The sequence below is a fragment of the Colias croceus genome, chromosome 14 (genome assembly GCF_905220415.1).
Source record: "Colias croceus chromosome 14, ilColCroc2.1".
Lineage (NCBI taxonomy): Eukaryota > Metazoa > Arthropoda > Insecta > Lepidoptera > Pieridae > Colias > Colias croceus.
In genome coordinates, this window is record NC_059550.1 from 3,596,350 (window position 1) to 3,613,392 (window position 17,043).

Below are 17,043 nucleotides of genomic sequence, written 5' to 3' on the forward strand. Positions count from 1 at the left end.
CCGGGACGATGCAATTTCTCACGACGCTTGCTGCCGTAAGCTTTGCTAATGACGAAATCGTGTCGAGCGGCCCCAAGACGACTGTCTTATTATCAACATGATTGTTATTATTTTGTTGCGTACAAAAAATACGTTATTTAAGACTGTTCGATATTTGAGTGTTTGAATTGTTTGCCTTCGATATTTATTGTTCGGCGAATCGGGCCGACTTAACGTATGCATGATCCCACCCTCTCGTATAATTGTTGTGACTTTAACTATTTTAAATGAGACATGTTATAGAAATTTCTAAATGCGACGCTATTTATTCATAGACGACCTCTATTTTATAAAACTCAGATGATAAATATAATATGTAATTTATATATATCGATATTAATATATTATGGAAAATTTAAAATATAAATGTATATTCATTTGAACTAGAAATGTATGTCGTTCGATAAAATTAACAGCCGATCAAAAATTCTAGATGTTTTTAATAGAGTAATAATTATTAATTATTGACCAATAATTTATGTATTGACGGAATTTGAATATCGCATTTGATTATAGCTAGGATTGTAACCGCATTTAACAGTAATAATTTATTATCCAGTGATCGACGTTTATTGTTTGACAGCTTGGTGGAACGTGATTTTAAGCTACGTATATTTTAGGGATAATTTCCATTAATGAAGTGTCTTCTGGAAGTACACCGACGTCGCTGACCGGCGAGTTTCAAGTTTGCTATTAAATTTAACGTTTATATCAATTTCATAATATATTTCTTAATAGATTTGCGTGATTTCTTAATAGACTAGCCGGTAGTCGGGCGCGGTGAGCGATGTCGGGGTATCGACTTAGTAAACTTGTAAGTATGCTTCGCATCGTAATGTGCTTGTAAGAATAACGTATTATTTCTTAATAATTATTTTACTGCCATTTTTCACAAATTGTTAATTTTTTTCTAATAAATTATAATAATACGTATCTTCACCCTATACTTAGATGTTACGATCACACATTTTTAGTTCTTTACGTATGAATATTATTGTATAGACGATGCGTGTGTGTGTGCCGGCGACGCACCGCCTATGTCACACTACCGCATGTATTACCTACGTTTAAATATTTTATTTTTAAATTTTACTTTTTTGAGGAAATATAATAAACGATGTTTTCAAATACTTCTGTGTTTCATTTACGTCACCTATATTTATCATGTAATACACACTTCAAAATACACATAATCATGATAAATTACTGATATTTTTTTTAATTAATCTGTTTTCATTTATGTACCTTTAATGTTGACCTAAACATATCATTCATAAACGGTTATTAGAAACACGGATCCACATAACTACTCTTGGTACAAGAGATAAAATAAACCCAAACGTAATTTGTATCTTAAAGAACTACTTTACTTTTACCATTATAAACTATATTATCAGAAAGGGTGGTAGCAAAATTTAAAACACGCAAATACTTGAAGTATCATGCACTTATGATATACGTATGACGTTACATTCCCAAGAATATCTTACTTGTTATTAGGTCACAAAATTTCTTGTCAAGATAACTTTCTATCTCTCAAAATGATAACTTCGTCGGATAAAGATAACTGAATTTTTACTTTCGCATACATTCACAGTTAAAATACGCGTAATATTTAAGTTTAAATTATAATGTGGTGTTATTGTGTGATTTTTGGATTCTTTATAATAAGTGCGTCTACGCTCTGCAATGATCAAAAATGCGTAAAAACTTCACGAATGATAGCAAGTGAAAGGAGTGAACAGAATTCTAGACCCTTTCAGGTAAACTTTTACAGTAACAGTAGACTATTTTTATTTTTTATATTTTGTCCTTAATTGATTCCAACTCTAGGAAAATCTAAAATTTTTTTTTAAATACATAATATCACGTGTGTCCACCCATATATCTCATTTTCTTATTTTTGTAACATTAATACTGATGGAGAATCAACATCATTTATCGAAACATAATTAAAAATTCTGGTTAGATTCAATGCTAATTCAGATTCAGCCAAAAACCATTCATTCACAAGTCATTTGACTTTGGAGAGAATAAAATATTTTCTCCTAGTCTAAAAACTGAACAATTTCAAACCACGTTAACATTTTTACTAACGCTGCTCAAATTCAGGTTGCATTATACCTACGAGTGGGCACAACAGGCCAGTTGGGTTTCTGCGGCGGATCCCTGATACATCAGCAATGGGTTATCACTGCTGCACATTGCTGTTTTCACGACGATGTTATAGTAGATAATGTTCAGGTGCGTTTTAATTAAAAATATAACCTAGATGTATGAAATTCTCTTCGAAAAAAGAAGTAAATGAAAATTAGCTACTTTGCTCAAAAAAAAAAGTATAAACGAAAATATTACGAACTACATACACTCTATATACTCCAAGATACCGAAATAAGGAGATTTAGTTCGTTTTATTGGATAAACTATCAATAACACCTTACATTTAGTCATTTTAATTATTTTTATATGAGATCCTTAGTACTTGGTAAAGTTGTGATATATTTTTGCTATTCACAGGTGATTCTAGGAGCGCATTCTCTCTACGACCGGTATGAAAACGGTCGTCGAGTTGTGAATGTGGATCAAATAGAAATACATCCCGATTGGGACCCGACTACTTTTGCCAACGACTTGGCCCTTCTCAGACTAGCTAATGTTGTGCAATTAACTGGTAAGCTTCTCATACAGAGTCTATAAAATATTTCCTGGAGGTAACTATTTTGATAATGACATTTATAAAAATATAAATTTATCATGCATTTTTATACTTATCAAGCCACTTAAAATTATTTAACAGATTATTAACATGCATGATTACCAACACTTGTGTCATAAGTATAACTTATCTGGTCGTGATTGCAATCACATAACACGTGGCTTGATGCATAAAATAATGATTTTGTGCGTAGACACATAACATATAATACACAGATAAATATTCGATTAAACTGAAATTCAATTTTCACAATTATACCATTTTTGCCTTATCATCTCAAATTAAAAATTCAATGAAACATTTCATGTTTTGTTAAAAATTCTTCATGCCCAATATAGATACCATCGATGTGGTGAGGTTGCCATATCTTAACATTTCGACCCACAACTTTGCTGGAGCAGCCGGTACAGTCTCTGGCTGGGGTATTGCTGGACCACGTATGTATTTTGCATCCAGACTATTGATGGTCTGTTATTGTCTATTGGTTAAATCTATACTAATATTATAAAGCTGAAGAGTTTGTTTGTTTGAACGCGCTAATCTCGGGAACTACTGGTCCGATTTGAAAAATTCTTTCGGTGTTAGATAGCCCATTTATCGAGGAAGGTTAAAGGCTATATTTTATCACGCTACGACCAACAGGAGTGGAGCCACCATAATAAAATGATTAGAACACAAATTACAATTACTTATAGGAATTTTCATACTTCTAAATTTGCTCTATATTGAAAGGTATTGATTCCGTAGAAATTATACGAAGTTAAGATTAACATGCTTTATTGGCTTCAGAGGTAACATTTGTGTCTCCAACGCTCCGTGGGAAGGTGATGACGGTGATGACTAATATCTTCTGCAATTCGACGTACTTCAACCGTCTGCCGCCTAACGTTGTGTGTGGGTTTAGCCCAACTGCTGGCACTTGTAAGGTCTGTGTTAACTTGAAAAAGGTTATAAATTCAATTTGTATTAATTTATTGATTACTATAACTACCTAGTTAGAGCTGTCAAACAAATATTAATTAGATATATAATTCTATAGTAATATATCAATTATCCTCAATGTGTTTTTACTAAGTTTATCAACTAGGTTTTAAACTATTTTCGTTCTTATTTTTATCGAACACACCATAAGTTTGGTAAATTAATAAATTATATTTGCAGGGAGATAACGGTGGCCCAATGACGATTTTCTATAATAACACAGAAGAAGATATTTTGGTAAGAACAGCTATTTATATTTAGAAGAGTTTCATACTTTTTTTTATTCAAAACCTTTGGATAAATTCCTTTTAATATTATTTAATTATTCGAACACCATGCAAAGACGTGACTTTTTATTGGTATCTATTGTTTAGACATAAAATCTGAGGTATAAATATAGGTACATATTTAAAAATGAATTCTTATGTACAACAGATTGGAGTAGCAACATTCATCGACTCGAGCGGTTGCAATGACGAAGTGCCTTCAGTATTCACAAGGGTCCAGTTTTATCTCGATTGGATTAGTAATATAACGGGAATGGTATTGCAATAGTTTAAGACGAATATTTTACACTTTTTTACTAGATCGTTATATAATGTAAGTCTAATAATAAATGATTATGTTTATAAAAAACACTTAGGTATATTATTTGATAAGATAAAATATTGTATATTTTTCATCTAAAGGCAATCGAATAAAGAAATTTATATGAAATAATGTTTGTTTTATTTTGTCCTGTCCGTACTACCTATTTAACATTGATATAAGTATGTACATTTAAGTTTTTATCACTGCTTTTAATACTTAAGAGTATACTTAGTATAAATACTAATTGAAGGATTTTTACACAGGTATATCTGCCTAGATACTTTATGTTACATTTTACGTTTTTAAAATTTCCATTATTTGTAAATAAATATAAGACTTATAAATATTGCAACTTGATATTCTCTAACGATAACACGAATAACGTATTAATTATATGTTTATCGCTTTATTAAAAATAATTAATCAAAATTAGAGAGATTAATGTTAAGCTGCACGTGAGGATATAAAAACCTGATTTATTTTTATAAAGTAAAAAATCCTCATGCTTTCTATTATAATAGTATAATAATATTATATCATATATGGTGTACAAAAAATAATTTTTCATTCATTCATTCATTCATTATTATCAACTAGGTAGCTGTTGTACGCGGCTTCTTCCGTCTACGTCTGGTCAAAGGAAAAAGTACAAAAAGGTTCCCATGTGAAAGTATGACAAATATCTACATTTATTTAATTATACAGAATTCGAATTTGATAATTAATTCAGTACATCCGTTTTAACACAAAAGAAATTCTACGTTATAATACTTACTATCTATGATTTTGAAGAAGAATAAGTAATCTGAATCACAAAGTTACCTAGACTGCAATCACAGGCGTTTCCCATTTAAAAAATAAAAATTGATACCGATCTTCCCAACGACTTATGCTTATCATTCATTGGTGATGGATCCTCAGATATTAAAGTATTAATCTAAATTAATTACAAAAATCACTGCTATCAAATATATAAAAACAGCCAAAAACATTGTCCAACTGTTATTGCTGGTTTGCTGATATAACAATGCGTTTGTTCATATTTTTGTCCGCGCTTGCGGCAGCCAGTGCCCTGGTGGAGGTAGACCTTTCCAAAGACTACCACATCAATATCGGCATTCCAGCAGCAACCAGGATCAAGCAGGTAGAAGATGAAGCTATAGCGAGCGGATCCAAAATTGTTGGCGGTGCTATTGCGCCTGCTGATGCGTATCCTTACTTGGTATGTTTTCTTTTGAGTTTATGTAATTTTTGAAGAAAAAATAACAACTTCACACTTATTTAACAACGGAATCTGAGAACTTCTGTTCCTAAAGGAAACTTACTTAATTTTTTCCTGTAGCGATCCACGAATTGGATCTTTCAGTAGGTGTAGTAACTAACTAATCAGAAGGTCATAAATGTGAAAAATACAAGTTTTATACATATTTCAGGCAGGTCTTGTGATTAGGTTCCACGACCACATGGGTACATCAGCCTGCGGTTCCACCCTTGTGTCCCTAAACCGCCTGGTCACCGCCGCTCATTGCTGGCGACACTCGTTCAGTGCGAGCGAATTCACCGTGGTCCTCGGTTCGCAATACCTCTTCCACGGCGGCGAGAGAATCGTCACCAACCATGTGGTTTTGCACCCACAATATATTCCATCCATGTTGATGAACGATGTCGCTATTATTTATCTGCCAAGAAGTGTTTCAGTGTCGTGTGAGTAGCATAAATTATCATACCATTTACCTATATTAATAGTCCAAAGTGATTTTACAAGAGAAATTACTATATTTTTTACGACTAAAAAGAAAATTTTCAATAAACTCTAATTCACTAACGGATTAATTAATACAAATTGTCAACAAAAGTAGAGGCCTTTTTATTTTTCTGTTTTTATTTAATTTCAGCAAGCATCAGACCCGTTTCCTTGCCGCACAACGATCTTTGGAATACATTTACCGGTGAATGGGCAATGGCAGCTGGATATGGAAAGACCAGTGATTGTAAGTAAAAATTAAAACATATTAAGTAATTATTGGTTATTTCTTTCAATCCCTATATTATTTTACGTAATTTTGTCTGTAAAAATCTTTACTATAAATACTATAATACTAAAAATCTTCCTTTTTTAGTTTTCAAATACCTACTATCTTCTGTTTCTTTTAGCTCAATCTTCGATCACAACAGCAGCGCAAGTAAGCCACGTGATGCTGCAAGTTATAAGCGAAGTGCTGTGCCGTGCGTCGTTCGGGTCTATTATTCAAGCGAGTACGCTGTGTACGAGCGGCGCTAGGAGTACCGGCATTTGCTCTGGGGACTCTGGCGGTCCTCTTGTGCTCAATCGTAATGGAGAACACATTTTGGTAATTTGTTTATTAATTATATTATTACTAGTATATGATAGGGTACTGTTGTATTTATAATTTTATAGTATTTGATGACTCTTGAAGAAGTGGTAGTTTATATTACAGACAAATTTGTTTGCTAGCGCACTGCTAGTGCTAGTTTGAGTTTGTATTTGCAATCCATAACTGTCTATTAAACAACACCATCTAGCGTCAAACTATGCATGAACTGATAAAATATTTACATATTTTTTAATTTTGTGAAGTTCCTCCAAGTAATAATGACAAATTGTGCCTTGCATATACATTTATGAACACATACTAGAAAAACGTTAAATTTCATACGGAATATTTACGAATAAACCTCTTTCCATGTCATAAATACAATTTGATTTTTGTTTACAGATTGGTATCAGCTCTTTCGTGGCCAACACTGGTTGTCAAAACTCACATCCCTCCGGATTCGCCAGGGTTACCAGCTTCTATAACTTTATAATGCAACACATGTAAAGTGCAACGATGTCAGAAGATTGAATTGGTTTTTTATTTATAAAGGATTAGTCATAATATATTAAGTCTGACAAGAAGAAGTCAGAAGATTGAATCGGAGTTTTATTTAAGTATATAGGATTAGTCATGTTAAGTCTGATTTTAAATTTATATTATTGAAATAAACTTAGTTAAAAAATAGAAATGTGTTTTATTTAATTACAAAACTGCCTCATCTGATCTTCATGTCATAAAAATATGAAAAGATCGTGTACATATTGTGTTCGAGAGTTCACGACAAAATAGATTTTAATAATTTTGAATACATAGGTACCATATAGTTTAAATAGGTTAGAAAAGGCTTAACGATAAATGACCTTCTCGAAACATATTTCGTTGGTGCATATATACCTAGGTGCTAGGTATTTTTTGGGACAAAAATGGAAGACAAAAAATCAAACAGCATGTATTTTTCAAGCTCTTTTATTCTGACCAGGTACCACGCGTCCTCAGACAATCAAAATGGCCGCTACTGTCAGCAATTCCATACACCTGCCGCGCTCTGTCACTTTCTTTTTTTATCAAGTTATGTAGGTCAATAACTAATCGTTTATTTGACAGACTAGATGGTGTTATGTTTTTTTTATTCGATTATGTAAATTCCACTTTGATACTAAAAAGATGTTAAAAAAATGAATATGCCTTTTAATTACCAACAAAAATTGACAGGGCGCAATAGGTTACAAAAAATTGTTTCTAACTATCTGAGGTTTAAATTAAAAACATTCATACAATTTTATTCAACACGACAAATATAAATCGGTACCTTTATGACATTTAGATTACAGACAACAAATGGTGTTTGCTACTAAGTCAAATGTGCGACGTAAGCATTCCTAAATTTTTACATTTAATTTCAATGTTTATTTAAAGAGATTTTTTTTTCATTATTACAACAGTACTCACTAGGATATTATTTTTTTAATAATCAATATTTTGCTAACACAATAAGTGGAAGAATAACGATATATTCAACATTGTATTGCGTTATCAAAATATTGAATTAAATTTTAGTATTATTAACAAAATTATGACTAAAAATTGTCGAGACTAGATATAAGCATTAAAAACTAACATATAAATATCGTGCACATAATGTTGCCATTCACGAAAACAGTTTTTTCTTTTCTGAGCTTAGTAAACACTGGCCATAAAGTTTTTCATTATTTTCTTTTATTATTTGTATTTATTAGTAAAAGATGCACAGATGAATTTAATAAGGCTACGTTAGGCCCTTTAACTTATAAAAGAGAGACAACGTATTAGAAACTAATATAAAAAATATAAACTGGTTTTCCTTCAAAAAGCTACAGAAAAAAGATTATCTGTTTTCGTGAATGGCAATAAACAGAATGAGTTGTAAAAATAACAATTGCATGGAATCGTGGTGAATAACAAACATTACATTAACACATCAACGATCGACTTCGTGTTATTATATTATCATTATTATTGAATTACCTAAGTAAAATGTATTTATTGCATGAATAGCACAATTGCACTCGAGACGAATACAATATTAACCGGTATTCTATATAATTAATGCTGTAAATTGATAACAATAAAATAAAGTAAGACAGGTAGACATAAACAAATTATGAGATATATCTACACAATTATTGACAGATATTTAGATATTTACAAGCCTCTTCGTGCACCATTTCTTAATAAATATTGTATTCTTGAATGACAATTCCATTAATATTTTTTATAATATGTACAATAAAATCGATCGAATGAGCCGACGGGATGATCATAAAACAAATACACTTAAATAAATTATTAATAAATGTTAACGAACTAAAATAGATTAAAACATTAAAATCTAAAAAGGAAGCATTAATAAAAAAAACTATCATACGATATCACAGTTCATTTATGCAAAAAAGTAAAATAATGTTTAAAATGTTTTCAAACAACTACGCGTTATATGGCAACACTGAACTCATGGCAGAACACACTTGCAGATAAACACGAAAATGTTGCCACTTGCCATGTAGCGTGCTTATAATAAACTTTCACTTATTTCACTAAAAATACATAAAACTTATAAAAGAATTTGTAAATACATATAAATTTTAGTTTAATTTTGTTTTGATGAAACGGTAAATATCTAAAATATTTTAAGGTTACTCAAATGACGAAATTGAAAAAATATTTTTTTTTTCTTTTAAAATTACTTTACTACAATATAAATAAAAATATGCAGTAGCCACCCGATATTGAAAATATAGGACATTAATACATAATTATAGTAGTCTAGCTTACTTAATATAAATTTATATATGGTATAAACCACAGACAAAATAATATATTAAAGAGCAAATAATTTCTAACCCTTGCTAGACTCATGGTGATTTAATTGAAATCAATGAATTTGTAAAAAGTTTGTATTTTTTATTCAGTGACATTATAATATAAATATGTATGATGAAAAATTGATTATGTAGATCAAAATTTCTTTACATAAAGTAGTTTCGGATATTTTTTTTAATTAGCTAAACAAGTTTTGAGATTTATGTTGGGCACAAGACCTTGAGAATGTAATCTGTGAGCAGGGTCGGTACTGTAGGGCTGTCTTCGTTGATGGCTTTTAGAACTGTAAAAAAAACATGTAAATTATTTTAAAAAAAACCTTCTTATAAATATAAGATATTTTTTCTATATTTTTGTTCATTGAATTTATGAGGAATAATTAATTATGATGAAATTATTTAATATTTTCTACATGATTTTCTATAAAATAAATTAACGCTATTGAGGGTCTATTATGTTTTTATTCTAAAATTATAAAAATATCAGTCAAAGGTCAGTAGTCAACATTTGGCAGAACATGGAAAACGAATAAAAACTTTTTTAGAATGAGTCCTTCGCAAATAAAACACGGAAAAATAAAGCTTCTAATCATTGAGATATACATAATATGGAGACGACATCGCCTACATAATATGTTCCGCTCACCTTAAGGCATATGGCTTAACTGCACGCTTATTTTTTAATCGTTTTAAAGTGAAACGCATCAAATATGCCTTCGTGTGTGTTACGATATTGCACAAATAATACAAATAATACGGAAAAGTGCAAAGGAATAACTTTCATTGGTAAGTACCTAACTAGATAATAATTTTTAATCTGTGCGCCAAAAAAATGGCGCACAGATTTTGTTCGTGGTGTATTCTCCATACGTAGTAATATTATCTCAATGCTTCTTATAAGATTTGTTTAGTTGAGCGACTTACTCTTGATAAGAACTTGCAGCGACTGGTTGTCGGGCGGCCCGTTATCCAGGTGGAACGGGATCACTGTGGTCAAGTACTGCAATATATTTATTGGAGATTAGTTTTTTTGTTATAAATGACAATTTTTATAATAAAAGACATATTTTTTATATTTTTTGGTAAAATATAGATAACTATGTAGTTATCATGAGACAATTTAAGACAATTCTTGAAGCAATTATTTTTATCCAACCGAGCCGTAATATTAGGTCGGTACTGAAAGAGTTATAAAGACAAGAAGGATTAAAAACCAGGATAATTTTAAAAAATAAAACAAGAAGGAATCATGATAGGTAATTATTTATTGATATATTAGCAGTCCGGCCCGGCTTCGCCCGTGGTACATATTTCGCAATAAAAGGTAGCCTATATCCTTTCTCAGGGTCTAAAGATTGTCTGTGCCAAATTTCATCAAAATCGGTCCAGTAGTTTATGCGTGAAAACCATACATAAATACATAATTACAAACCTTTCCTCTTTATAATATTAGTATAGATGAGTTAACTCTTGAGTTATTGTATGGTGTATTTGATAACAGTACTGTTAATATGATAAAGTGTAATGTAGCTTCATAAATAGCCAACCCTTCCCTTCCCAGCTTTGTCGCTTGAATAATGCTATTAGCTAATTGAAACTTTTCTATGTGTTAGTTAATCCCGGTTCAAACATACGTCACCAAACGTTTACATGTAAAGTAATATACAGGTAGGAGTAGATCCTATTTATTTATTGGATAAGCCATTTGTATACAGGGTGCAATCGTAAAGTGTTAATGTAAAGTTATTGTCATTTTACTCATCAGGTATAACCGTATAGTACTTTCAATATCAGTTTAAAGTTTATTCATATCTGTTTTAGTTACGGAATAATCGCCTGTGCACACTTAACGATTACATTTACACCCTGTATAACCCATTGTATAGCGGACTAGTGGCATGTTTTTGTTTTGGAATTCAATGTCGTTTTGTTTACATTCATTTAAGATAACTTCATGTGAGTGAATGTTTCATGCATAAAACAGATATCTAACAATACGCAGATTTGTACTAGCTTTTCCCGCGCAGCTTCGTCCGAGTATTCATAAAAAATAGAATTTTAATTAGCGCTAAGAAGACTAATATAACTACAGACAAAAATCATATCATAAAATCGGTTGTTAAAAAAACTAGTACCTTTCACAAAGTTTTCCTAAAATTTCCAAAATAACCAACCTTAGGTTCAGCGGTAGTAGTAACGCTAAGAGACGGCGAACGTTGTGGACCAGATCTCTTCTTCTTCTCTATATGATATTGTCTCCTCTTATTCTGAACAGCTAGTAGAAGAGATATGAAAGTGTTCTTCAACTCTTTCTCATACTCCAGTTCGTCTCTATGGGCCAGTTCTGCTATGAGAGTTTCAGAGAACTCGCGGATTAGGACCTCTAACTCCATGAATATCTCGTTCAGTTGGGCAAGAGAGAGATGGCGTAGTTCTGGAAGGGAGGAAATTATTTTTAGTAAAATAATGGGAGGAAAAAATTGAGGTTATATATTTGGCTTTTCGTAATTATTTCTTCGTATGAATCCTTGAAATTTTTCGAAGGTACTAATTATGGTTTTAAGCTCAGACTAACAACGCATAAGTTTACGTATAGTATACCTTAGGCTTTAAAATATATTCATACCCATTCAATGTTCAGAATATTGTGCAAGTTCAATTTATAATAGTCAATAGACAATTAAATATGATAGAAATTAAAACTACTTGGACTTTATGATCTTTATCCATTTTAATGATGACATAGCCATATCTCAATTATAGTTAATCAAACTACACATTTAAGGGCTTACTGAAATGGCCTTGATAATAGTTAATAAAAATTAAATAACAAGGTTACCTATTTAATGCCTAAAAATACAAGTCATGATTCATGTTACCCAAATTAAGTAAATTGAAATGTATGAAACATAATTAAAGCCACTATTGTTGAGGATAATATAAAAATGTTTAGTATAATAATAATACAATGTTTATATGACGTATAGAACATGATACGAGAGTTTCGATGAGCTTCGAAGAAATCTAGTCTCCTCGTGTTTCACAAGACTTGTCACATCAGGGGAAGTACTAAGGATAACTGACGCTATCGTTTCTGATCAGCATCATATTTCATAATGAAAACACCGCTTCAGCGTAAATAAATAAAACTTTATCAATGTTCAAAAAGCCGAGTCAAGCGAAGGAATCTGATACCTAATTGTAAATGTAATGTAAATTTTTCGTAAAGGAGTTTTTGGAAACTTTCAGTTACCTACGTTGTATTACAATAAAAGAGTTAGTTTTATTCGACTATACAGAGAAATGGCGCGTGATTTTTATTGTATTATTGTTTTTGTATTTATCTCCCTTACAACAACAGTTGATGGCAGATAAGCCTAGTAACAAATATTCAAAAAACCACATAATAAATCACCCAATGATCACCAAATTATAATTAGAAAACGACCAGATTTATAAAACAACAAACATTATTTATTATTCCTGAATCCTGATACTCCCATAGATACCACTACATATTGACGTATATCTTACGTTCAATAAATCACAAAGCAATAAGTCACAGTATTGCTACGCAGGTGATAGACACATTCGACCTGAATACATTGGTCATCTCATTACGAGCTACATGGTCACGTATAGACAACACGATTAGTGACGAATATGTAGTCGTTCCTTTTTGAATAAACTTTGGGAAGGATTTAAGAAAAATTACGGGGTTTGAATACTTCATTTTGGGTAAGCTTGTGTGTAAAATTTTTCGTTCAATGCTTTAATTGGTAGAAGGGAGTTTTAAATTGGAAGTAGCTGATACCCGCATTTGTGTTGGCAAGGTTATATAAGAAGTTATTCATTGACTATTTTTATAAACAATCGTGATGTTTTTTAAGAAAAAAAACCCTCTATGAAAAATAAGCATTTTCAATATCGAATAATCAAGCAACGGATAATTTGCAAAACTCACAAATTGATTTTCTTTAAAAAAGAAAAAAAAAATCACTGTTCTTTTTCAAAATTCCTACCTGTCTACATGTCTAGGATGTCTAGAGTCTAGACGTGAAACGTCTTGTCAGCAGATAACAACTGTCTGAGTGTTTTACATGTTGCCAGTTTTAACCTCTAAGAAATTTGAATAAGTTAAATATTCGTACACGAAATACACCAAATACAAATAATTTGGTAGTTAAATAAAGCTAATATTTCTTTGTAAACAGTAACATCACGGACTGTTTACTAAAATATGTTGTTTGAACAAACTCAGGCCAAGTTTCTTTATATTCAAGGGTATGTTTATGTAAACTTATAACATTTAGAAATTAAAAACATTTTCATAGATGGTAATTATTTTCAACTGTATGCTTGTGACCACACCAGTTTTAAAGTGTCTAAGTCGGGATAAGACGTAATGTAATGCTAATGTGTAATCATATCAAAAAAATATGTAGGTAGTTAAAAATCCTATTCGCGTAAAAGAAAATTTGTTGTGTATTAGTTAAAAATACTCACTATCTTCGTAGAGAGGCGAGCTCAGAACTTCCTTCCCTTTCTCCAGAGCCTCGTTGTACTCGATGATGTCTCCTTCAGATGATGGAGTTTCTTGCATCATGTCATCTATTTCTTGTATCACCTACGATTATTCAATTACCATAAATATAATATGTATTTATTAAATACTATAAATAATATATCAAATTATGTTCATATAGCAGATTGTGGAATTGTATATTGAGAATATACGATAAGATCGTAGAACATAATATTATTCATAAAATATGATAAACAATCAATCACAGTAAAATTGTTTGCAAATAAGTGTTTGAACTTTGAGTTCACTTATGATAGTAAAAACATATAAATAGAAAACAATAAACGTAATAACATATAAATATTCTGTGTTAATCTGATATTGTTTCAAGAATTTAAATTTATTTATTTTTGTCAATCGCCCTCTCCTTAATGGTACAATTCAATACGTCTTTGTTACATTGTATTAACGAGTGGCTCAGTAATTATAGTTCTAACAACATCAATATTCCGATTGCCGATTCGAGTAAAATTAACTTTTACGGTCTTTCTATTGTTTTATTAAATTAATCTATTTCTACATATAGTAATAACTACGAGTTACGTTATTTTTAATTCCCATAAGTAGTATAATAATAGAATATTAATCAATAAAATTAAGTAATAGGACATCTGTTCCGTGAATAGGACAGTTATGAAATATTATTATTACATTAAGTCTTAGAGTGCGGAACATCACGTCTCTATAATAATATAAGCTTCATCAAAGCAATTTAGTTTCAGCTCAATATAAAAGAATTCATATAAAATAACGCTGAAAAAATTCGCTTATAAATTAATCGAATTTATGAAGGACCGTGTACAGTGGACCAAACCAACAAAACAACAAAAACACAAGGATTATAATTGTAGTTATAGGTTGTAAGTTGTATTACTGGACGATCTCTGTCAAATGAAAACCGATTAAAAATAAAAACAAAAGCACAAGACGTTATGGCGCAGGTTATGGTACAGGCCGTCTTATTGAACGATCTCTGCCAGACACCTAGAAAGATACTTATACTCAGAAAGCAAGCTCAGGAAAAGCTGCTTATCTAAATGTGAATTTTCGAAATTACGGCACAGAAGAAAAAGGCTTATAAGATTATTTATTATTTTAAGACTTACTACAGAAGGTTAACAGTTATCCTGTGTACAGAAGGCATTCTAATTGAGCGATCTCTGCAAACAAAGCAAGGGAAAAGCTGCGAATTTAATTATCAATTACCTCATCAGCAGTTTTAACAGGACACTCATGGTCCTGGTGCAAGCCGCCCAGGATGAGCGCGTGCATGTCCAGATCCGAGGCCACGGCTTCGTCCTCAGAGCTGTGGATCTCGTCGTCCGGCGTCATGGCGCTCTGGAAAGTTGTGTAGCCGCTCTATATCATTACTACTTGTTAGATTAATGCGCTCTTTTAAATTATGCTAAGTTTTATACAAGGTTATTGTAACTATAATTGTACTACTAATAAATAATTGCGTAAAAAATATGACATGTTATATTCCTATAGGCTAAGGGTAGAGACTAGAGTTCCTATAAAAAGTGAAACTGGGTTATATTAGGTTGGTTTATTTTTTGCGCAAGTGAGGAAAAAACATCTTTTACAGATCACAATTAACGTCCAAAAACACTAGAAACTATATTTTCTTAGGTTAATAATTCTAGGAACTATTTTATTCAATTTTATCGAAGTAGAGAGTAGGAAATAAATATATTTATTTCTGAACTACATAGTATAGTAGGTAGCCGGTAGGTACTCAAGAACTGCGTAATTACTAATTAGTTGTTACATTGTGTAACGCACAATCCCTTCTGAAGAAATTAGTAAGACGATACCTAACTTAATTAGCTATTCGGTTTTGATTTCAATCATTCTTATTAACAATATTCCGGTACACTAATTAATAACTTGATCAAAGTCACATTCAGATCTCAATTTCCATTCAACCACAAGTACAAACCACGTACATTTTACAGAGTCGGTCAATATGAGAAAAGCAGAACTTTTTGTTTGGATTCGTTCCATTCAAATAAAATGGGTAACCAAAACAAACGCGTTTTGATCTTTTGTATATTCTGTGCTTTTGAAAATATAACTTCGAGTAATACAGCGGTTCTGACGTCCGCCCCTTAGGACGTTCTTATTTATTACTAGCTTCCGCCCGCGACTCCGTCCGCGCGGATGTCGGTCTTCGCGTGGATGGTTTATATTTTCTCCATTTTGAGTAACTCTGAAAATGATATCTTATAAATATCTATTGGACCCAAATACGGCTAGGTCTATAATAATACGCAACGTGTGTTCGCGGTACCTACTACAGAACAACGTCTATGGATAAAACTGAAAAATTAAGATTTTTTTTTCTACGTATTTTTCCAGGATAAAAAGTATCCTATTTTACGCCCAGTATAATAAGGTATAATTATACCAAGTTTCATCGAAATCGAACCGGTAGTTTTCACGTGATGTCTTCACATACAGACAGATAGACAGACAGACAGACAGACAGACAAAAATTTTTTTAATCACATATTTGGGTTTGGTATCGATCCAGTAACACCCCCTGCTATTTATTTTTTTAATATTTTCAATGTACAGAATTGACCCTTCTACAGATTTATTATATGTATAGATATAGATATCAATTATCATTGGAATAATTAATCCCTGTCAAGCTGCTTGGTTTTAAGATAAGATAAGAATATCTAGTGTATCTTTTTACGAATAAGCATGAATATTTATTTATTTATTTATTTATTTACTAGCTTCCGCCCGCGACTCCGTCCGCGCGGATGTCGGTCTTTGCGTGGATGGTTTATTTCTCCATTTTGAGTAACTCGGACAATGACATCTTATAAATAATATCTATTGGACCCAAATACGGCTAGGTCTATAATAATACGCAATGTGTGTTCGCGGTACCTTACCGGAACAACGTCTATGGATAACTGA

The 17,043-nt window shown here is 31.4% G+C and overlaps 2 protein-coding genes across 3 annotated transcripts in view; one reads left to right on the plus strand and one right to left on the minus strand.

The window, feature by feature from the left end:
• The first annotated feature begins 1,614 nt into the window (after nt 1–1,614).
• On the plus strand, nt 1,615–7,313 carry LOC123697562 (transmembrane protease serine 9-like). Its single transcript, XM_045644104.1, has 12 exons — nt 1,615–1,802; nt 2,152–2,283; nt 2,557–2,710; nt 3,094–3,192; nt 3,545–3,681; nt 3,917–3,973; nt 4,172–4,290; nt 5,396–5,549; nt 5,761–6,031; nt 6,223–6,318; nt 6,482–6,678; nt 7,066–7,313. The coding sequence occupies exons 1-12, from the start codon at nt 1,671–1,673 to the stop codon at nt 7,168–7,170; spliced, it is 1,653 nt and encodes a 550-aa protein (XP_045500060.1). The 5' UTR covers nt 1,615–1,670; the 3' UTR covers nt 7,171–7,313.
• A 2,092-nt stretch (nt 7,314–9,405) lies between these two features.
• The window catches only part of LOC123697201 (fasciculation and elongation protein zeta-2), a 44,600-nt gene continuing 36,962 nt past the window's right edge, over nt 9,406–17,043 (minus strand). Inside the window, exons 3-7 of one of the 2 annotated variants that reach the window (XM_045643625.1) lie at nt 15,316–15,468; nt 14,031–14,151; nt 11,699–11,958; nt 10,449–10,524; nt 9,406–9,808 (exon numbers count right to left, since the gene is read on the minus strand). In XM_045643625.1, the coding sequence (XP_045499581.1) occupies nt 9,726–9,808; nt 10,449–10,524; nt 11,699–11,958; nt 14,031–14,151; nt 15,316–15,468 (693 nt within the window). In that variant the 3' untranslated portion in view covers nt 9,406–9,725. The remainder of the gene's footprint in view (nt 9,809–10,448; nt 10,525–11,698; nt 11,959–14,030; nt 14,152–15,315; nt 15,469–17,043) is intronic. The other variant, XM_045643626.1, reaches the window with a different exon arrangement.

What these genes read in the sequence shown, in the direction of transcription:
- LOC123697562 (XM_045644104.1), top strand. Translation starts at nt 1,671, where the DNA reads ATGTGGTGTTATTGTGTGATTTTTGGATTCTTTATAATAAGTGCGTCT. An exon ending in CTGGGGTATTGCTGGACCAC is followed by an intron (nt 3,193 to 3,544) that starts GTATGTATTTTG and finishes TATTGGCTTCAG; the next exon opens with AGGTAACATTTGTGTCTCCA. An exon ending in CTGATGCGTATCCTTACTTG is followed by an intron (nt 5,550 to 5,760) that starts GTATGTTTTCTT and finishes TACATATTTCAG; the next exon opens with GCAGGTCTTGTGATTAGGTT.